General features: G+C 35.4%; 1 protein-coding gene across 2 annotated transcripts in view; it reads left to right on the top strand.

Annotated features, from left to right (window-relative positions):
* Positions 1-23,750, top strand: part of PTPN4 (protein tyrosine phosphatase non-receptor type 4) — a 118,281-nt gene that overhangs the window by 37,830 nt on the left and 56,701 nt on the right. For both annotated transcript variants that reach the window (XR_005829217.1, XM_040602694.1), the window contains exons 2-9: positions 6,236-6,390; positions 12,559-12,666; positions 15,465-15,507; positions 15,605-15,683; positions 19,668-19,712; positions 19,956-20,008; positions 22,212-22,332; positions 23,436-23,523. Coding sequence is in view for 1 of the 2 variants with exons in the window: in XM_040602694.1 (XP_040458628.1) it covers positions 6,253-6,390; positions 12,559-12,666; positions 15,465-15,507; positions 15,605-15,683; positions 19,668-19,712; positions 19,956-20,008; positions 22,212-22,332; positions 23,436-23,523 (675 nt within the window). In the remaining variant the exon portion in view is untranslated. The remainder of the gene's footprint in view (positions 1-6,235; positions 6,391-12,558; positions 12,667-15,464; positions 15,508-15,604; positions 15,684-19,667; positions 19,713-19,955; positions 20,009-22,211; positions 22,333-23,435; positions 23,524-23,750) is intronic.

Genomic DNA, 23,750 nt, shown 5'->3' with positions numbered 1-23,750 from the left:
GCTCAGAGTGCACAGAGATAATGTAAGTCTTGAGGTAATGTATAAAAGCAGCTGGAGATTAGGGAAGTTTGGTGTACCAGTTTCACATATGAAGCATGGATGCAGCTCAGGGCCAGGCTGTAAAGGGTGTGGGAAGCCCTTACCGAGGAGTGGGGTGAGCTTGGAGTTCCGGAGCAGCCAGCCCCATGCAGGTACCTGGGCTAACAAGAGCTCAATCTGGTTACCCACTAGTGAAGAGAATTTGCTGAGGTTTTGGAAACTTTATCTTCCTAACTTCCAATACCAGTATCTCCTTGTATCCAGTGTGCTCTTTTGACAACGTTTTGGTGGTGCAGTAACATTGAAGGAATTGTGCTGGTAGTTGCATTGTGCAGTCACTGTAACTGTCCCAGTTTGTCAACAGGAAAAATGCCATATCCCTCTTTACCAGTGGAAGTTTTAGGAAGAGGTTAGTAAGTGGCCATATGATAGCTTTAAAGGAGTATATTATGTTCCTTAAACAGAATTAATTTGATTAATTTATATATTTAAAAAAATCAGAAGGTTTTGATAAAGCCCAGAATCATTAATGATGCTGTTGTCTGGTTAGAAGTCTACCTTGAACTTTTTCACCTGGTGCCAACAAAGTGAAATGACCCAAAGTTTACATACCAACTTTGTGGTTGTAAAGAGTTGATACATGTAACTCTTGAAAGTTATGGATACTTTCCATTGTTTGGTCAGCAGAAAGCAGGAAGAAATGAATGAAGCATGAATTGTTGGAACAAGTTCAGGATTGTAGTGCATGGGTCGATTCACTTCAATGAAAATGCATTTCTACTACTGATTTTATTTATAGGGGATGTCCTGAAGCTGTATGCTACATCAGAATTGCTGAAAGCTTTCAAAACATATTTTTGAAAGAAAAAAAAAATGTGAACTTTCATTTGTTGGACGAATGTGGACTTCCCTCAAAGTAGTACACAAACAGCTAATGTTTAGCATTTTCAAATTGGTTTTGGGTAAAACATTTAATGTAGTTTCACTTAGATGTTTTCAGTAAATGTATATGAAGATGGGTTTTAGATATAGCTCAGTGTTTGAAATGCAGTATGTTGTATTACTTTCTGTTCAAACTTTCAGAATTGTCTTTGTGCTCTTAATAGTAGGGTTTTTTCTCCTAATTAGGTTGTCTGGATAATTTTAGTAACCATGAGGTCTGCAATCTATTTAATGTGTTGAAGCTACATCATGTTAAAAGGATGTGGGTTTTCTATGAATTCAGCCTACTTTTCCAGCTCTTGTAGCAAATTCATGTACTGTTTTGGACCCAGATCAGTAGGTGGGCTACAGTGGAAATAGATGCCCTCTGGGCTGCTAAAAAATTGGCTTCTAAACAAATGGCAATCTGGAAATGCATTAGCTTCTTAGGTGCTTTAGGTTATCCATGAAAAATGGAAGTTTCTCGTATCTTGGCATGCATATGTTCATATTGTATTGTGCTAAGGTGGTTTTCCTTGTGTACAGTACCTGATGCGAACTCTCTTTAAAAGAACTCTTTTACTTCAAGTCAGTGAATTGGTTGCACTTTTGGATAAATTAAATTTCAGTTAATTACCTTCTTAACCAACTGCTTATTTATTAAGCTGCTTAAAATTGGTTATTTTATTGTAAGCCCAAGCAAATTGCCTTTTTACTGTATATGTTTACATAAAAGAATATAGGATGCCGAAAATTCATTTGTGAAGCTTCTGTGTGCTCTTTAATGCCCTAACCAAGCCAGTATTGCAGGAATGTTCTGCCCTTTGATAGGGAACACTCCCTAGAATTGCTTCATCGCTTGAAACCTGAGCTCAGGCAGGAAATGTACAACTTACTCCCTCCACAGACCTGAGAGCTAAGTGGAGTTTCATTGCACAAGTTCTGTGCTTCTCCAGTTGCTGTGGCAGCACATGCTTTGGATTGTTAATTCAAATGTCTGACTATTACATGCTTAGCAGAAGACACTGAAAAATAATAAGCAGAAACCTTCATATGCAGAGATTAATCCAATTTAAGTACAATTTAAACATTCCACTTGCATATATAGAAAGATTTTAGCATAAGTGGCCATGATACTGTCCGTGACGTGGATATGCACACACAGTAGTACCCTGTTTAAGTTAACCTGCTTTAAGTCAGCTGTTCTCAAACTTTATTTTGGTTGAATGTCACCTTTTATCTTTACTCCTGTTTCTTTTGGGGCTGCAGATTTACTTGAGAACTTGCAGTCAGTCCTTTATTTGTTCCATACTGACTTTAGCTATAACATTTTCATTGCAGGAGTTTGCAACCAGCGTGGCTGAGCTTTTATCAGTTTTGACATTTTATATATCAGTATTTTCTGGGCAATCAGATAGTTATGATTTATAACCTTATAAGCAACAGCTAGCCATCTCACTGTTTTGCTAGTGTGCTTTCAAAATGTATAGCAAGAATGGCAGTACTTGGTTAGGAGAAATAATATTGTCTGTGTTCTTGGTTCATGTATTTTGGGAAGAAAGGAGTGGTGAAGATGATTTGGATACTGTTTGCAGCCAATTATGTTGTAAAACAAGTGTGTCACAGTAAGATCAGTAATCACAGGGTCTGTCTGTGCTTAAAAACTGCACCTTTTTTACACGTAGGTAAGCTGATAGAGGTTTAAATATGTGTTTTGTACACAATTGGCCACAAAACAGTTACATGTAACAGCCCTGGCATATCTTGGAAAAATCGTTCTGAGAGAGCCTGTGGCGGTGAAGGCATTTAAACCTAATCCTTATATACCTCCATTGTTTCTTCGCTGACATGGGGAAAGAGTAACTTTGAATGTGGTTTGCAGAAAATAGTCTGTCTTTATTCACCTTCTTCTCTATTACTTTCATGGTTGTTACAGTCCATTTTGTACAAGTATTTCAGTGATTATACTTGTAAAACTGTGTTCTGTTGTCGCAAGCCTCTTGGTTTCATGGAAGAAACTTGTCTACTGCAAGATGGCTGGCTGTTCAGGCCACTACTTACTGTGTGTGGGACATGGAATATAATGCTTCGTTGCCTAATGTGCAAGTTCAAAACATGGTTTCCTAAGTCCATGAAGAAAACATAAATGACTGATGTCCAGCATGATGTGATTATGAGCTCCATGCCAGGAAGATGCTAAATTCCAGACTGTGGAACAGTATGTGGGAAATATCTTTTATGGGTGTCCTGTTTATTTCTTCCTTCCTTAAAGAGAGTGAGAAGGCATTGCTCTTCAGACCTGCAAGCTAGATGAACTGTTGTTCTGACCCAATATAGCTGGTCCTGTTTCCTTAGCAAACTCATAATGCAGTGCGTGCTTTCTTGAATTTCACCATTTCATTTATGTTCATTGAGAAAGATCTGATTCACTGTCTGAGTCTACTCGATGTTTCTGTTCTGTTTTAGTAGAGATCATTGATGTTACAGCAAGAACCTTGCTGTGTCTGCAGGTTGGGTCTAATCAAAGGACAGGGTGAATGGTTGCTTGATATTAAAGGATTTTGAAGATCACTGAGGGCAGATTTTCTCCTTGTTTGCTCTTACGAATTTGTTGCTCTGTTTGAATCCCAGAAGTTTTTTGTCTAGTTTAAGGCAGTGATGAGTAACTAAGAAACACTGTTGGTCTTGATCAACAAATAAGACAAAATAGGGGAGAGAACAGGTGGCAAAGGTGAGATTTGCCTTTTTCTTCCCTTAAAGCATGATGGGGTTTTGGGGTGGTTGGTGGGGGTTTTGTTTTGGTATTTTCTGGGTTTTGTTTTTTTTTATGGCAAAATTGCGGATTGTTGCATTAGACCTGCCCAGCTCATTACCAAATGGTTTTTTAATGCAATACTTACTTGAAAGCTAAACAGTCCCACTTTGTGCACTGGTGTTTGTGTTCATGGGAAAGGACTCTTACGATAACCCTCACTATGCCTTGGTTGATTTGTCACTTACTCAAATCCTTGTAAATATCCTGTCAAAGGGTTGCTTCTGTGGTATGGATGAACTTTTTAATCAAATTGCATACTTTTTTGAAACCTTCTTTGATTGAGCTCACAGGCAAATAGCACTCTAAAGTCTTGCCTGTAGTTACTGATTGTGTAGCTGCACTGATAAAAATGGTGATCTTTACACCATTATGGCTAGTAAGATAATTGACTTTTAGATTGTGTCTATGTGACAAAATATTGTTTGTGAAATGTTAAGCTGTTGTCGCAGATCGCTGATATGGATGTTCAGTTCCTTTTTCTTCTCTATTAAATGTTTTCTGCCTTTTATTCTTGAGACTGGTATTAGGCATAGCAGAAGCAGCCTCTTCATGAGGAGTTGTCAGACATGTACCTTGTTAGGCTTTACTTTTGAGTTTTAATGCTTGTGACACAATTTTTGATTGTTCTATCATTAAAAGAAAGTAATGAGTTTAGCCTGCGTCTGGTGGGTTTATCTGGTATCTTTAGCTTTTCTCAGTTTGTCATATCAGTTTAGCAAAATAAAAATAAACTTGCTGTAATTCTGCATGAATACAACATTGCAGTTCTGAAGCCAGGGTGACTGAGTAGCAAAAAAAAAAAAAAAAAAAAAAAAAGGCCGTTTGGTAAGGAAACAAGTACTTTTTGCTCTAAAAATGCTGGTTAAGTCAAAACGGAAACATTTTGCAAGTGTGGCTTATTATAAAAGATATACCTTGGTTTGTTTTTTTTTTAGTCTGAGATGTGCGGTCATGCTGAAAGAGCTGAAGATGTGCTTTAGAAAAGCAAAATATGTCAGGGATTTTTAGGGCAGTCACTCAGAAGGTTGGCTGCAGGCAGTGGGAAGAAGGTTAAACTGCAAAGCCTCAACCCTTCCTGATACAGGAGGCTTGGATCTTGGTCTTCCACTTTCCCACATCTAAGCTATCAACTAGGAGGGGACTGATCTACTTTTCAACCCTATTCGTTTTTGTATATTGGAGCACAGATATTTCTTACAGTCCGGGCAAGCTCTCTAATCACTGCTGGGATGTTTGCTGTCCTCTGCTAAATTCTCCTTTTTTTTTTTTTCCTTTTATCATGATACACACCCACCTCCCAGACTAAGAGGGAAATGTGTGAATGTTTTTGAAGTCTTCATAATTTTTCACAGAATAAGGAAAACCAATCATTTTGTATTCAGTTTTGAGAATACCTCTTTTCTTTTACTACTCTTTAAGGTATCTTAATTTTCTATCTCAATATATTTTCTACTTAAGTTATGAAACTTTTTGTTTGCTCACGCCCTTGTCAAAGGATGTAGAAATAGTTTGGCTAGTGTGTAATTAAGTGAATCACAGGCCCTGATCCTGTGAGGTACTTAAAGTAACTAGTATCATTGGATAGAGCTAATAGCATCAGGTGTACACCTAAGTAGTTTGCTGGCCTGTGCTTGCATAATAATTAGAATCTTAGTTTTGAAAAGTGAAAGTCACATTTCAATTTTTGCGTTTCATGTATCAGCACTTGGCACACGGTGTAGACGTGTTGGTCGTGGTGCCTTATTTGGAGAATAGGAGTTGCTTGTGCTTCCAAACTAGATATGTAAATACAATCAAATTGACCTAGTTGGAAGATTCAGTAGTTTGACAAACCTTTATCTATTCATGTTGCAATCAAAAAAAACCCCAACCAAACACCCCCCTAATACTAATCTTTTTGTTATTGCTGTGTATTCTCATATCTAATGATTATATAGTAAATGCATAAGCTATACAGAGTAATACATCGATATCTTTGTGTATTTGCTGTTTTCTTCATGCTTTTTTTCTATAAAGATTTTTGGTGTAAGCTTTTTTTTTTTGCTGTTTTGCACTGAAATTAATTACTTAATTGTCTCTAATATTGGGAGCCTAATAGCCATGATGCCTAGCAATTACAATGCTTTTTGAAGTGCAAATGCTGTTCTGAATCTTTTAAAAAACCACTAAAACCAACCCAACCAACCTAACACCCCCCCCCCCCCCCCCCCAACCAAATTCACAAAGAAACCGTAAAACAGGGAGAGAGTGGAAAATGGGCAGAAAGGAAAGGACCGAGTATCTTGGAATAAGGTTGTGTTGTAATCTGCAAGATCTAGTATTGTTATTGGGTACCATGAATTTGGTACTCGTTTTTGTTTTGTCTGTAATGGTTTTTTAACAATTAATTTGCTGTGTATTGACCTTACTTGTATTTGCATTTTTTGATCTCTTTTCATTTGATATTTGTTTTGCCTAAAGACCCTGTGTGGACAGTAATGACCGCACGTTTCCGATTGCCTGCTGGCAGAACCTACAATGTACGAGCATCTGAGCTGGCACGAGACAGGCAGCATACAGAGGTGGTCTGCAACATTCTTCTCCTGGATAACACTGTACAAGCTTTCAGAGTTAATGTAAGTACTTTGCTTATTGCAAACCGATTTCGCTGAGCTTGCTTTCCTTTGCTTGATTTGTATGTCTAGAGTTTGACTTTCAAAATAGTGTTAAGTACAGAACAGAAGGGGAAGTTATGTTCAGGCAGGCGTGCTTGTACATGTTACATACTAAGTCACTGTGAACTTAGTCATTCTGGCATGCTCTATAGTACTAACACATCTTCATTTCAAAATTGAATATACAAAGCATAACTTATTTCTAGTAATTCTCTTAATGGACTAAACTTGTATAGAGGAAATGGAGAGCAGTTTTGCCACTGAATTCAATGAGAAACAAGCTTTTGTTTTGCTCCATTCTGGTTTTTGCATTTTGAGCATGTGTAAGGTGTAATGTTAACTCTTCTGATGGCTGCGTAGCTAACTATGTTCAATCATATATATGGTTATATTTGGTTACAGCTGTAATCTTAAAGTATCTCTTTGCTTTTTGCTTTTCTCAGATTATATTCTTGTTTTATGATTTCCCTTGCTTAAACTCACCACTTTCTAATGCACTAAATGAGGATGGCAGGAAAGAAAACAGGAAGCTGGTTGCTGAATGCTCAGGACTGTTACTGGGAAAAGTTAATAACTTTTACATATGAGCCTGGAATTTAAAATAGGTTATTCATCAGATGTTCTAATCTGTAATCCTAGATAAGGAGTTAAAATGAATATGTTCATGACTTTGTGCCTATGTTGACACAAGTGCAACAATTTCTTTCAACTTCTTGAGGAAAAAAAGCCACAGTAATTATATTGAATTCCAATATACAGCGTTCAGTTGAGGATATTGATACATTTGAATGTTGTAGGGAAGATCTGTGAGAGTGATTGCATTTCTTTGTTCTCTAGTCAGGTGGTGCAGCCTGCAGCTGTCTTAAGGAGTGAAATTTGTGTTATCTAAGCAAAAACTTGCTAGGATCCAGTGTTGAGCTGCTTAAGGTTTAGAGGTAGACTTGGTTATTTGTTTTAGATATTTCAATCAAGATAGAAGGTTTTAGGATGTTCTCTTAAGGCATTTTTGTAGTCTGTTCAGGAGCTATTTTAACTTTTGGGGCTTCTGAGTTAGCTAAGGGTGGGAATTTTGGAAGATGGAACTGCATGAGGGATGACTTTTATTAAAAAATTATGTATATAAAAACTATCAACAACAAGCTTCACTTTCTTTATGGGATAATTTCTACTCTATACCTTTTCCCTTTTTGTTTACAGTATTCCACTGTTCTTCTGTATCTCTCTCTTGCTAACAGTTACCTAATCTAAACTGCCTGCCAAAAATCAGTATGTGCAGAATGTAGTTGGAGACAGAGCATTAAAAGTGCGTGAGAAATTGTAAATGTTGTGTACTTTGCTTTCAAGTTCATGAGTTTTTCCATTGAAGTATCTTATCTTCCAGGATTTTCCTTTCAAGAGTTGGCTAAAATAAGGAATAATTATTGTACAATAGGTATGGGAGATTATGCTGCTTTTTGATCTAGGTGTTCAAAAGCTATATGTTGTTAGTGAATGCTAGTGCCTGTCTAGAGTAGAATCACCAGTTATAAATCTTCAAATGTCTATTCTGTCTCTCCCAAGAAAAAAGATATGTAATAGGTTCTTGCCACCTCCCTAGTGTACTAAATATTTTAGTTGCATGGATCACGCTTTACTGCTTATACAGATCAGCCTGCAAGTTTGTCTATTAAAACTGAATTTAGGGAATAAAAAGTTCCTTGGTGCTCAGCATTTTTATCTTGGGTTTTAGCCTTAATCTGTTTTTTTTTCAAAAATAGGGAGTAATAAAGTATTGAATCATGACAATTGTATGCTAAGTTACATAGTATACAGGTCTTCAGGGTTTATAGCTGTGTTTTACTTTATTGTGGTTGACAGAATACATGGCAATAAATATTTATGGAATTGTTTTCAAAATAGAAAGAACAAAGATAACATCAAATAAATTAGCAAGGTTTTTTTCCTCCTGGTGATTGCTATAGGTGTTCTGTATGCTAATGACTGTAAAGCTTAATCATCTGGAGTATGTAGTGCTGTATTAATAAAAATGTACTCAAATACTATTTCTCCTCCAACAGCAAAGTACTGATCACAGACAATGCCTCTTGATAATTTGTGACATGTTTTAAGTTCACATTTCAATCAGCCTTTTCCATTGATCTGCAAAATAGGCATTCTTGTGCTAAGCCTTACCTTGTATAGAGCGTAACAAATCAAATAAAATAATCCCTGTGGATTGTAGCCAGACAAACGTTATTTTGGTAACAGGCAGAAGAATCAGTTGCAACTAACCTGTGCATATGTTTGGAGAGTAGAAGTCCTTTCTATAAAACACACTGCTTACCAAATGAACTCCTACTTCGACCCTGAAAAGCATACTTGATAAACACATAGCTGGAAGAACTGAGGCTGACTTAATACCGTGATCAGGGTGATTTACCTTACTGTAAACCTGCTTATTCAAGATAAGATTGCTTTAATTAGTTTTAATTAATTGTTTCAATACTTCAAATAGTATCTTTTCCATGCAGGCTGGCTTAATTGTGTTCCCTTAAAGCCAGCTCATAGATAGGGAGATCACACTAAACTTGAGGGAAAGCCAAGTAAGTCAAGGTAGATGGAATAAGTTGTTCTGTGAGCAAGACCTAGTGGGTTAGTGGTCATGGACAAATGTTTCAATTCAGAGCCTTTATCATCTCAGACTTATCCTCAAACTTAATGAATGTACATTCTAGTTGAAGTAAAATCTAAAAATCTGTAGAATAACCCAAAACAAACAAACAAACAAAAAAAGGTCAACACCTCTGCAGTTTTAGAAATGAAAATTTTCAGTAATTTAGTTTTCAGCATTACTTGCTTCCGTTTTTTCTTTGACCAAAAAAATAAATAGCCTGCTTGGAAACTTTTTTTAAAACAAGTTAACTTTTTGCAAAGCTAAGGTAAGCTGTAGAATGAAAGGAGACAGTAGTGCAGTGCTGGCTGTTTGGGGATGCACTCGCCTGAGTTGCAGCACAAGTATTGCAGTGAACTGCAGGAGGAGAGGTTCCAGTGTTTTCACTAGTGAAGGAGCAGCTCAGCCTCCCACAGACCTGTGAGCAGCAGAGCAGTCTGACCTCCTCCAGGAAAGCCCAGGACCTGTCATCCCATTCCTCTGTCATCAGAAGTCCAAATTTGTTTGGACTCACATGGCAGCAGCATGTCCTGGTGTTTGCTGTAGACACGACCAGTTCTGTAGGCTAGCAACAAACCCAGAATGTCAGTAATGTAAATTGAAAGGATGTGGTAGTTGGTAAGCAGGCATTAAACCTATGTAATTGCAGATGTTTTCCTAAATTTTTAAACATGGATGTTTGTAAACAGCCAACAAGCATTTTCTGATTAGGCATTGGTGTGTATATATCTCGTGGCGCTGGATGTTAGCGACTAGATGACAGATACTTCATAAAGTGCAGTTAATATATTGAATGTCTAATGTTGATGTCAAATTTGTTCTGAAAGGCCAAGATTTGTCAGACATTTTGCCCCCATCAATGACTGATAAGAAGTATGGTTAACATGATAATACTCCAATTCAGAAAAAATGTTGTTATGTTTTGTATCTAACTACTGCAGTTTTATCTTGGGTGGTTTCCCTTTTGTCATATATTTTTGCATTATTCCCTGTTTTAAGAGGAAATATTAATGTTTAATTTTGTTGGAATAAAGCAAGTTTCTTTTAATGCTAATCCACATATATTGGTTTTGCTTTTCTATTAAAAAAAAGGCTAAACTAGAAGTTTTTTATCATACTTTGTACTTTATAGCAGGTATACAATGGCTATGATAGCATTACAAGTATTTTGGACCTTTCACAACAAGCAGGATTGTGACCTTCACCTGCTCTGGCAAGCTGCAACATCATTATATAAATATCAGAGATGGGTTAAACTGAGGTCTGGTTTTACTAGATGCTTATCTTTATTTTGCACTGAGAGTAAAACATTGTGATCAAAACAAATGCTTCATGTTGAAACTAGTCTTCTCTTACCAAATTTCCTGCTCTGTTGCAGGAGAAATACCTTCCTTGTGGTCGTGAAATGACATTCCGTATTACTAAATTCAAACTGATCTGCAAGTTCTAAGCCTTTTCATTAGGGAACATTTATTGACGTGTTTAAGAAACAGTATAAATTCTCAGATTTAGATTGGAAAAAAGCTACAGAACTGGTATTTTCATGTTATTTGAAGAAGTAGCATGCCAGCTGCGGTAAAAGTAAGCCTACCCTTGGGTTCCAAATGTCTCCCATTTTCTGATAGTTACTGTCATAAGTTCTTAGTTTGAGTTTTGATTTAAATCTATGTGGGCAAAAATGCCAAGAAGCAATTAGTGTTGCTGTGTAATTTTAAAATTAGTTTTATTGCTGAAAAAACCTATACTGATTACTGGTTTATTTCAAAATACATTAGAAACTCCTGATTTAGTAAAGATGAAATTGACTATTGCCTTATGCATTCATTCTGTTGTGTATTATATTAACATCTGGTTTTTTTCTTTGCTTCCTTCCACTTATTGGAAAATAAATTTTTCAATAGTGAACTTTTCAGCAATGGTGTTCCTACTGGCTGTTCGTTTCATTAAACATCAAGAAATTTTCTTGGTATGATTTTTTACAAAAAATAGGATCTTCTTTCAAAGTAAAGGAAGTAATTCTTAGATCACTTTGATACAAATTTATATGGGACCTGAAATAGATGCCTTAGGCAATTTCACCTTAAATACCGAGAGCTATGGTTATGATGGTCCTGCTGGGATCTTTTCAAATATAATTTGTTGATAACTATTTTATAATTTTATTATGAAATAAATTATCAGATTCTTGGAGTTTTTAGCCCCCAATAAATGGATTTGATGGTTTGCTTCAGTTAATTTCAGCTGAACAAAAAGAGTTTTGATAGGATACTCTTAGATGTTAACAAACGTCTGAATGTGTTATGTTGATTTTTTTTCATATATGAATATTAAAAAAAAATTTGCAACCGTCCTTTGACCTTTTAGTTATATCTGTTTTAAAGACTGTAAAAGTAAACTGTTGTATAATCTCTATGAGAAGTGAGGTCATTTGGGAGCAGAATGGCAGTGTTTTTGTTTTAAAACTTTTAAAATATCTTACTGCCTGCAGTAAACAAGGCAAGATGTATCAAATCCACTGTAGCATCAATAATAGATGGCACCTAGAAGATTATTAGAAGCTTGCTTGGTGTCAGAGAAATAGAAGATCTGGGTGGAAAATGTATCAAACATCTCTCTCATCTTTTTTTTGTTTGTTTGTTTGACAATTGTTCTTGCAGAATTTTTCCTCATCTTTTGTAATTCAGAAAGCTATGACACTAAGTTATTTGGGAAACTCCCTTCAGTTTTCACCAAATATATTGAGTCCTGTCATAATGACACATTCCACGTTTCAATTACTGTGTTGGCAGTATGTTCAGGTTAGGGAAAAAAATTGGTAGGTACCAACAACAGATTCTTTTTATATCATTTTGAGGGTAAAAATTGTCCATATAGTAGAAACCAAGTTTGTTCACTTGTCACTGAAAAAGCAACGTTACTGTTACTCAGAGGAGTGAAGTAGTATCTTTGGGAGAATGCATTCAAGTGACAGTTCTCAGATACTTGGCTCCTTCAGCTGTCTATGCCATTTGACTTTGGAAACGTTTTCAGTATGCTGGTTCATTTAGATTCAGGAACAGTTTTCAGATAGAATAAGTAAGAATAACTTGTACAGACCTGTACTTTTAAATTCAGTGACCCAAACAAGACTACAATTTTTTTTTATCAAATCCTAACCTCTCCCTTTTTTTTCAGTGCTCCTTTTAAATAGCAAATTTGGCTAATGAATGGCTTTCCAGTTATGTAGCTAGCTGAGAAGTAAGAAATTCTTACTGTCAGAAGATGATAAAGAGGAAAAATTATTTTGTTATATGTGTTTCAAAAAGAGAGATGAAGTTAATTTAAAAATAGTGTTCCTGGGATACACATTGTTATATTTAAAATTTAGGCTGCTAGAGCACATCTGGAAGAATGTGTATGTGCTCTGTCTGCCTGATGTCTCTCTGTCCAATTACATACTTGTTCATTTAAAAAAAAATACATTTATTTGTTCTCTGCAGAAACATGATCAGGGACAAGTTCTATTGGATGTAGTCTTCAAGCATCTCGATTTGACAGAGAGAGATTACTTTGGTTTACAGTTGGCTGATGAATCCACTGATAATCCTGTAAGTTGACTCTTGTTTTATAAATAAGATTTTGTAAATCATAATCATGTTCATCACTGTGCTCTGTGTCACTGTAAAGAGAAGTAAATAGAAGACATTGCAATATTGTGCCATCTTCTCTAAATGTATCATTTGAATGGGTCAGTATCACCTTTTATTTATGATAAAACTAAATGTTAATAGCTAAAAGTTTGGAGTAGAATGTTCAGATCTGTGCTTAGGATATTGCTTGTTTTGTTTTATCAATTTACTAGACTGCATGATCATTGTAGGTTGGGATAGGAATTAGTAACTCCTTTTTATTTATTCATTTATTTTCATTAGAAATTACCAAAACATGAGGGGTTTTTAGATTGTCCTGCACAGTGTTTTTGTTTCTAGCCCAGATACGTGGTAGGTCTTTTAACAGTGCTTTGTATAGACCACTGTGTGTCAAGGGCTGTCAGCTCATCGCTTTAGCAGAAGGAAGGGACTCCTTTGAACATGGGTGTTTATAATAATAGTTCACGGGCTTTAATTGAAAGGAAATTCCATAGGACTGAAACTTTGTAAATCACCAGCAGAAACTACTGGATCCAGCTGTAATATTCAGTGTAATAGTTAAACCTATACTGCTGAGGCCATGATTGCTTGAAGAATGCTTCTTGAATACTTTCTTTTATAGACAACAAATATTCAATACTTGTTTTAAAGTGCAGTTTAACTGATATAGCTTATACAGTTCTTTACCTAATTCCCATTATATGCACGTCACAGTGATGGGGTCTAAATTTATCTCTCAACTCGTGTGTCAAAAGTAATTTTGGTTCACAAAATGTGCAGAATGTGATCTATAGAAATAAGTGACACTGTAAAGTGTTATTCAGTAACTAAGGTGAATTTCAGAAGACATTGCGACTTCCTTTTGTAAGTGCAGATTTCACCTACTGTTGTTTTATCATCAAAAGTAACTGTTATAAATAGAAGGAATACTTTTTTATCTTACCAGAGGGTTGGGGGGATGGTGTGGTGGGGGTATGTTTACTTGTTTTCTAACATCTTTTAAAATGTAGAACAGGAAGAAAAAAGTCACAGCCATGATATTTCTTTTGCCTGAATAGTGAACTACTCCTGCATTTCTTTATTCTCTAAAGCAAATCATTCTTAATCAGATTATTTTTCTAAATTCTGGTAACATTAAGATTATTAATACAAATAAAGCTGTATAGCACAGTTGTAGATATTAGCAAATATTTTTTGTAACTTTGTGGATAGTTCTATTAAGGCATTGACAAGCTGGTCTCCTTTAATCTTTTTAGTCTAAACTTTGTTTTCATCTGAAAAGATACAGGCATGCTATAGGAAAGGCTGAATTTTTTGGCTTTAAGTAGTATTTAATTGAATATCACCCAATATTTTACTCAACTTTCAGAAATTTGTAGTGTTTCTCATTATTGTATCTGGCTTTCCAAAGCTTAGACTTCTAAGTTTTTTTTTAGTTTATCTACCTGGAAACAGCTAAACACAACACTGTAATAGAAGGATCTGGTTAAGAGTTAGTCCAAAAGAAGAATGACTTCACAGCTATTGGATATAAGCACATGCTTTAAAGGTTTAGTATTCTTTGCCTTCTAAATATTATGGCTTTTCAGTACATATCCAGTTGCTATGAAAACAATGTGTCGGAGCTAAATAGAAATGTTACCAATATTGGACGTGCAAGCTTGAAGAATTTGTGGGTTTGGCTAATTGCAGTTTTTGATATCAGTTTACTTTTACACTCCATTTGTTTGGGCAAAGAAACCAGACTGGATTGACAGATATTATAGTTACTTGTGAAATAACACAGCGGACTATTAAGATATATTCAATATGGCGGAAGATAAAGGTGAGGGGAAAAAGGGGATTCTGCTAATTGAGTGTAAAACCTCTACCACTGTGCCGGAATGTGGATTTTGTAAACTGCACAATCTCTATGTTTTTGTATAGTGTTAATGTCACAGTAAAAGTCAATGCAAGAAAGCAGACGCTGTGTACAGCTGGCATGGTGTATTTGTTGGGCTGTGGGTGCCTGGAACAGTGCTGAGAAGGTGGTATTGGTGTGTAGCGGGAGCGAGGATGCAGCAAATACTGTCACTGTGGGTGCTAGAATACCCTGGGCAGGAGGGAGTGAGGGAAGAATCATTGTTGGGAGAGGAGGGAGTAGAGAGAAATAGCGCTCTGAGGAACTGGCGTACAAACTTCATGGATCCCCAAATCTACCTGCCTCTCAGACTTACTGGGGTATAAGTGTCTTGCTGGCAGCACCTTGATTCATACAATTGCCTAAATCCTGTCAATTCCAGCTTCTTTACAATATGAAGTGGTTTAACCTTCTGTGGTTTCCCAGAGAGAAGAATCACCTTTTGTATTTGGATCCTATGATATCACTTGAAAGCATGGATATTGCCTGTTAAATATGGTTCAGAAAAAAGTGACTCTTGTGGTTTTGAGCTATGCTAGTACACACCATAATTGATGTCTAATCTCTCTGAGGCTCATGTGATAATCATAGAACCAAGTCATAGTTGAACTAGCACTGTAAGAGACAGACACCTGGACAACAGAGGTTAATCTCAGGGAAAGAAAAAGTAGCAACTGATGATGATAATGTTGGTGTCTTTCCAGAATCAGTAACAAGACTTTGTATGCCAGTCAGACTTTTTTTGTAAAAGACCAAGTAAAAAGTAATAGAAAAGCAGCAGTTTCTTGATGTGTAAAGCTGTAATTTGTACTTTTTCATTTCTCTAAAGTTGGTGTTACAATTTCTGTCTTTCCAGAGGTGGTTGGATCCAAACAAACCTATCAGGAAACAATTAAAAAGTGAGTACATGTATGTATTTGGTCAAGTCATATGCCATTATTATGCTGGTTTTCCAGGGTACCCTGATTAATTAGAAGTAACTTTTCTTGCCTGTAGGAGGATCTCCTCACAGTTTGAACTTCAGAGTTAAGTTTTTTGTAAGTGACCCAAACAAGCTCCAAGAAGAATATACAAGGTAGGTCTAGTTACTTTATCAGTAAAACATTTTTTTCTAGAAGGCTTATGTTTAAGGGGAAAGTGGTTATTAATTTTTTAAAGGTATAACATGGAAATTTTCTTTTAAGTCATTTTTGTATCGTATCTGCAAGCTTCTAATTTTTGCCTAATAATTACAGATATGAACTATGCAGTTGCATCAAATCAATATAACAAAAATCTTCTGTGAATAAATTTACAAATTTATATGCAAAGTGAAGTAACTACATGAAGAAAATACTACCAAGTAGAAACAGAAAAGGGAAAATAGAGAAGAGAGGAAAAACTTAATCCCACTATTCACCAATGAGTACAAATTTAATTTTATCCTTACTTGTGTTCTCCTTTGTGATTAAAAAATACCTGAGCTTTCTGCATTATTTTTTTTTTTGTGACATCCCTCCCCCCATTTTCTGCTTGGCACTAATAAAATTAATCTGTTTGTCTGATTGTAGTCCTAGCTTGAAGCATGTAAGCTTATTTTGATAGCAATGTGTTGAAGTCTGTTGAAGAAAATGCTCAGTGTGAATCAAGATGGGAGGCTTGTGAGTTGCAATTAGTCCCTGAAGAAATGCCTCAAATTTTCAGTATTCTTAATTAGTTCTGGTCCTCTACATAAGTGGCATGATTTGACAGATTGGAATTTTTGGATGTCAGCCATTCTGAAAACAGGTCAGCCCCGTTCAAAGAACAGTACATAAATTATTAAAGATAGCTTTAGAAACATAAGTACTGAAACTGTGAAAATTAGACTTCACATTTGTTTATAATTTCTTTTGATTTGTCATATTTTGGACAAAATTTTACACACATCTATGCAAACAGAATTTACTAAGTGAGTCCTAGAGATCTTGGATCGGGCTTTATTGTATTGAAATATTTATTCTAGGAAAATTTGGCAATTTACTATGTCAGAATAATGAAAAATGTGTTATTTGAATTAAAGGGGATAATATGTAATATTCCTAAGAAGATGCAAAAAAACTCCCACCAAACAACAAATGTTGATCAATATGAAGTAAACAGTTAAGAAAAGAAAGAACTGTTTAAATGTTATGCTGTAAATACAAAATGATAAATACAGTATCCTTTTAGATGAGAAATAATGTATGATTGCTGTATCTAGGTCAGCTCTGCCTTTTTTGCTAATAGGCCTAATTGCCCCTTAGAACTTGTTTGTATTTGGAATTACTATAAAGAAAGAGTTATTATCCATGGGGGTTTTTGGAGTGAAGTTAGGATGCCTTGTTAAAAATAGGGGGTCCTTTCATGTACTCAGTATCCCCCCCCCCCCTTAAAAATAAAATAAAATTAAATAAGGACAAACGTCAGACAATTCCAGCTCAAGACGAGACTTATCAAAGATGCTTAGTTTTTATAAATTTCATGAAAACAGAGGCATGACTCTGCATGAGAGGCAGTATGAACGTTAAGCTCCCAGAGGTCAGGGAAGGGGTCAGTGCAAGCTCGTGTCTTATTAGGCCTCTGCAAATTTGTGTGAGGGAGGCAGGTCATGAGTGCTGTAGGTCAGGCAAGGTCAGCGGGAGCTCACCTGGTGTTGGAGTGTTTAGCGTTAGGAACTTGTCTTGGTAGGAAATGAAGCTTCATTAGTTCTGCTCATGGCAGAAAGACTTGCTTATTAACGTTGACTCCAGTTAGCAATAATTCTGTCTTCTCTAGATATATCTACATGAGGAAGATGAAAACATTGTAATGCAATGCCACCTTCATTGTTTTAGCTGAGTTTGTTGTGCAGGCTTTTCCAGATCTACATGGCTAAAGCTTCTATGGATTTCCCGTTTTGGTCAATAACATGCGAGGCTTCAGTGTTCAAACTGGGGCGGTTGGCTAACAAGCCATTAACTTTGCTGCTGAAAACAGGGGACAGAAAATGAACTGTGCTTGGTGCTCCTTACTCATGAGGTCTGTTAAGTACCATGGAATATTTCTAATAAAGCATTGCACTAAAAAAAGTAAAATAAAATGAAAGAGCAGCTGCACATACAGAACTTTTTTGTCCTACATTTTTGCAGCCATAAATGTTAACAGGAAAAATCGGAAAAAATTATTTGTTCAGTGTAGCTGTGAAGAGATGCTCAAGCTAAGCATGTGAAGCATATTCTTATAATATTTCACTTGTCATTTATTGCTTATTTTTAACAGGTAAAGAAATTTTGCTTTATCTGTTGTCTTTTTTTGTTTCAATGTGCATTTTAAGGTGGAAAACGAAAAAGTATCTTGAGGCCTCTAAAGCCTGACTAATATCACAGTTCGAACTTCTTGAAGTTCATACCTTAATCTAAGCTTCTTGTCATTCTGGTCAGTTAAAGAACCTCTGGATGGGTTTGTAGGAGTTGAGCACATGGGCTAACATCTTTGTCTGTTTGCAACTGTTTTCCCTCGTTTTCTCTCAGACATGGAACATTTTACCTTTCTGCTATGTTTAGCTTGTAAATGACTGGATTTCTGTGTGTGTATTTGTAAATGTTTGTGGAAGTCTTTGAATTGGTAGTTAATCCACTTTCTGAAGACTACACAATTCTAAGTAGTCACATGATGGTATATTTTATATACCGTTATATGGTATAAAGAGGTATATTTTGTTTTTCATTTTTAAGTGCAAGTTAATATTGGGAATTACTTAATGTTTAGTTTCAGTCAAACTTGAACTAGGTGGGTTTGATCAGCAATTTTGATGAATGTTTATGATGAATGGGTATGGCTGACTCACTTTTGAAGGAAACCAGACAATTTTTATAATAATAATAATGATGATATAGGAGGTCCCAACAGAATAAATTTATAAGAAAGCAGGAATGCTGTTTAAATTTTCCACTCATTGAAACTTCTTTTTAAATAATAAGGCATTAGAGCCCGACTTCTACAGCTACTTTTATGCTTGGAGTTTTTGCTGAAAGTTTAAGCTTGTGCTAACATCCTGCCATCTCAGTAAGTCTTGGTTACCTCACTTCAGTCGCTGTGTCAGTGGAGGTTTATAACAGGTGTGATTTGCCACTTGATATAAACATTTATACTTTGAAATTGTCTAAAACCTTTTAGTGAAATATGAAGGAACTAAACTGAATGAACAAAAGATTCATTCAGAGAAGTTAACATATTTGGTTTTTGTCAGAGGAACAAAGGAAGTAGTTTAGAGGGAAATCTGTTAGCAGTTCCAGGTTTGGTGGGGGTTTTAAGTTATGGGGGTTTTAAGTCGTAGTGCTTCTGCTGTCACTGTTTGGTGGGAGATAGTTCTTGTTTTAAAGTGTTTATCTGTTCCTTTTGCTGTTTCCATCTCCATCCTGACTTGAAAAAGTGAGCATGGGAAGACTAGATGAATTTCTAAAACAAGCTTTTCTCACATCATAATTAATGAAAACTTCAGAAGTTCAAGGGAAGTCAGTTGGAAGCATTTGACATGATAGAATCCACAACTTTTCTTTAGGAATGTAACTCCAAAATACTAGGAGTAATTATTTTCATTTAAATGAAAAAAAAGTAATATGAAATACTCAATGAAGATAAATTTGTACTATCTACCTGGAGTACAAATTATTCTTACTAAGGTATCTCCATACACAAATGCAAACAACTTCTGGTTGCCATATGGAATTATACTGTTGTTCCCACTCATTCATCATGAAGACACTTTATTTTTTTTACTTTTTTTGAAGTTTTAAGTTCCACATAAATACTGGAAAATAAAGCAGGTAGAATGTGAAATTTGCAGCCTTTAAGTGAAAGATAATGTGTAACTTCATAGCCTGTAACAAGTTTCATTTACAAAGTTGTATTTTACTAATCACAATTTAATTTCTTTCCCATAGGAGTTTAAGAAAGAGCATGCAAAATGTAAAGTTCTAGTTTTGCACTAACTGAAAGCAAGATGCATTAAGTTGACGAAAAATTATTAAATAACTTTGTTTTTTAATTATACTGTTTTTTGTTTGTTTCTTTAAATAAGGTACCAGTATTTTTTGCAAATTAAACAGGACATTCTTACTGGAAGGTAAGACATTTTTGTTGTGTTAAACATTAAATGCAACTTTGAGAAAAAGTTAATGGTGAGGGATTTTACCTGCAAAAATAAAAATACACTTAAAATAAATTACTGTTTATGCAAGTAGAAATGTGTATAATTATTATCTGCCCAATATGTTTACAGACTATGAAAAATTAGGCATTTCAAAATAACAATTTTTCATATTAAATGTGTAATTTTATTTCTCATTTTAAAATCAAAACAAAACAGATTGCCCTGTCCTTATAATACTGCTGCTCTTCTGGCTTCCTATGCTGTTCAATGTAAGTATAGTTAGTGTTCGTGTGCATGTTAGTACTGAAATACATAAAAAGTAGTATTGCTCAGTTTCTAAAAAATGTAGTTTGTATAGCATTGTATTGTGATGTTTGTGGATGTGGTGCTACTTTTCTCATGATTAAGGAAGTATGGTCAGTTGAGTTTTCTCCCCCAGCATGTTTTGCTGAATTAGATATGGAAAAAATACTGGCAACACTCTCTGCTTTCCTTCTTTAAATCCATGAAGTTAAAAACCCCCTCTGTGTTTCTCTGTATTCTGAAGTGTGGGGTTGGGTTTTTTTCTTGAGAATGTTACTAAAGCATTTTTTAGACAATTAAATATATTTAAGATACCATACAGTGAACCTCCAAATAGATATGGAAAAGGGAATTCTGGTCATGTGTGGCCAAAATGTTCAATACCTGTGTTGGCAATTTTAAGGCATCCAGTGAGTAGGTAAGTCTGGCAGACTGAGATGTAGTCCTCTTTCTCTCACCCCATTTTCCTTCATAAACTTCCGTTGTTCAGTGGAAAAAAAACCAACCCACAACAACCAAACAAGAGACTGTTCAGCACTTTCTGAAATTTGTGATTGTCAGAAATTCAGTTTTATAAGCTATATCCATTTATATTCATGTGTTTTTCTACTATTAAAGATACTTATATCTCCATTTAGTATTATGTTTACTTTATACATATCAGAGAAATAATGCCCATGCTAATCTTTGCAGGGAGAAAAAGGTATAGTAATTTTAATGTAACGTTTTATGCATAGATTTGGTAAGTGGTCACCTTTTTCCAGATCAATCAATGGAGCATTTTCTCTTAAACAAACCTCCCAAACTCCAGCTACCTGAAAACAGATACGTACTGCAGGTGCTGTCATGCTGTAGGGGTTTGCCTTGGAAGAGGTGAAGTATTTGATAATGAAGCAGGCACTGTGAAAAGTTCATAACATTTTGGGCTTTTTAAGAATGCAATATGTTTATTTTTCAAATATTACAGAGGTGGTGGGGGCTTGCAGTACGTTGTAGTTACATTTATATATGAGATCCTGCTGCCCAAGTTCTTCAGTGTGCAGACTTCTGTCTAATGATTTTCTGTGCATGCCTATTACTAAACTGTCCCTGGGTTTAGCTTTTGGGATTCTTTATAAATATAGGTAAACAGCACACACAGATCTCAGACAGTCCTGTATCCTCTGTAGTGGATTTTAACAAGGCATGCACTCTGTTATGAAACCTGGTCCAATTTTCCAGTTTTTAATAATTTAAAATAACATCTGTTTCTGGTGATGCAAGTGCACTAGACTTCTTTCCTACTTTCCTTTCCCTTGCTTATTCTCCTGCTCAGTGAGTGCCTTCATGCCTCTTGTCATTTCCTCCGTGTCGGTAGGCCTGCCCAGGACCCCACATCATGCTGTGTTGCTGTGAACTTTCCAGTTTTCACATGTAGGTTACTTATCAGTCACTGTCGATCTGTTAAATGGATTGCAGATATTTAAAGCTGAATTTTTTTGGATTACAGTCACAAAGCCTCAAAGCCTGTATTTTTAGCAAATGTTGTTGTTTGTATGGTTCTTATTCTGACGGCAAATGTGATTTTGGTTTATTTCATGTATTTTTACGAAAGTGTTGCAAATTATATAAATGCACTTCTTAGTATTTTCAAGTAAAGTAGTTTCAATGTAGCTGTATGTATGCATACTTTTTTTCCATACATACAATTGAACATACAAAAAAATATTTTTCTAATGCTTCTGAATGTGTCTTGGTACAGAATGAGTTCATGGTTTTTGCAGATCTTAATGAAGAAATAGCAGTTGTAGTTGCAAATATATTTATTGTGTAATCACATGAAAGCAAGCAAAGGTTAAAATAAAGAAAAAAATCAAATACCTTGAAGTATATTATTTAGTGCTAGCAATTATGACAGCATTTATTAATTACTTTGTGTATTAAAGATTAAACACTTCATAAATTTCCTTTATAAGTACCTACTCAAACCTGTCTTTTAATTATTTCCATGGTATTCACTGAGAATGTAACTGTTTATTCAAAAGGGAAAAGGGGACTTAAAGTGTCTTCTCTATTTTTGTTTGCTGTAGATCTTAAAGAATGTGGGAGCAGAAACTTGTGAATTTGGGGGCATTGCACAATGCCAAGTACATCAGTGATAAACAATAACCTCTCTTTTTAATATTTTAGCCGAGCTGGGAGACTACAACCATTCAGAAAACTTGCCAGGCTACCTCTCAGACTATTCTTTCATCCCTAGCCAGCCTCAAGACTTTGAAAAAGAAATAGCAAAATTACATCAGCAGCACATGTAAGGATTTACAGCAGAAGATATTGACTGACTTTGTCAAATCCTGACTGCTGGTGCTGTGCTATTATACAAAAATTGAGTATTTTGTCTTAAAGGTTTCTGTTGGGGTTTTTTTTGTTGCTTTTTTTTAAGAGTATGTTTAATGTGATTTTTTTGTAGATTGTCTGTATAAGAAATACCATTGATACTCTGCACAGATAGAATGTCTATGACAGAATGGCAGGGAAAATAAGCGAAAAAATGAATGTGTTAAAGGTACACTGAAAACAGTATTTGTGTGTATTGCATAGCATATTAACTTAGCAGGATATAATTTCAGATTTTTTTTCACTGTTTGAGAATGCTCTGTGCATAAAGGCTTTGTTTTCATGGGGCTCTTACCAGAAAACAAAGAGTTACTTTAAAAGTAACAAAGTCCTTTTCTTCAGTATCTGCTCTTTCCTGTGTGCAAGTCTGTGACCTTTTACTGAAGAGGAAAAGGCCATGAAGCAATGGAAAATATTTTTTTTCAGTGTGTAATGTTGTGGTACTTTTTCAGTGATGGTTCTTGGTATTTCAAAGCTTAAGTGCTTTTTGATACAGTTAAATTTAACTTGTAAGCTATGTTTACAAAAACATTTGCTGAATTGGGGCATGTTGTTGGCTTTAGAAACTACTGAATGTTGTATTACATTTCAGTCCAATGGCTTAGCAAATTCTCTTAGGTAGGGTAAAGAAATTAAAGTGAGTTGATGCTAATTTAAATTTTAAACATGAGCCTTGGAGAGAAATTGCTGTTATCAATACAAAATACAGGACTGCAAAAGTAATTTCCAGGCTCTAGAGCTCCACAGACATTTAAATAATACAGTGTGCTAGAAATAAAATGTGTGTTTGCAAGGTGTGTTGTAGACTCTTGTAAAGACTTTCGTCTATGTGGAAGCACGAGTATTTTTCTGTTAAAATTTTGGGGTTACAGTCTATTTATGGTGAGAAAGGAAATTCAGATTTCAGGGTAGGGGTAGAAGTAGTAAAACAAATGCAGATTTTCTGTTTGAGCTCACTAGGGAGCCTGATGTGGGGGGTCATCTTAGAATGTTTCTGAAATAGCTTCTTTCTTTCAGAGGGTTGTCTCCTGCAGAAGCAGAGTTCAATTATCTCAATACAGCACGTACCTTAGAACTTTATGGAGTTGAATTGCACTATGCAAGGGTAAGCTTGGATGAAAGACTGTTGTAATGTGAAAAATGGATTCTTCTGAGATTCATGGAAAAAGTAATATTTATTTTTAGTGAGCCTTCCTGGCTGCTGCTTACAAGACACTAAAAAGGAATATTACCTTATTAGGTGCCTAACTGTAATTTATCAATTTCAATAGCCACTATTTCATAACATTTTGTAATTTGGCCTTAGTTGTGTGTGTTATTCAGGTTAAGCAT

The sequence above is a fragment of the Falco naumanni genome, chromosome 8, assembly GCF_017639655.2.
Source record: "Falco naumanni isolate bFalNau1 chromosome 8, bFalNau1.pat, whole genome shotgun sequence".
NCBI classification, from domain to species: Eukaryota; Metazoa; Chordata; class Aves; order Falconiformes; family Falconidae; genus Falco; species Falco naumanni.
This window is presented reverse-complemented; position numbering and strand designations above follow the sequence as displayed.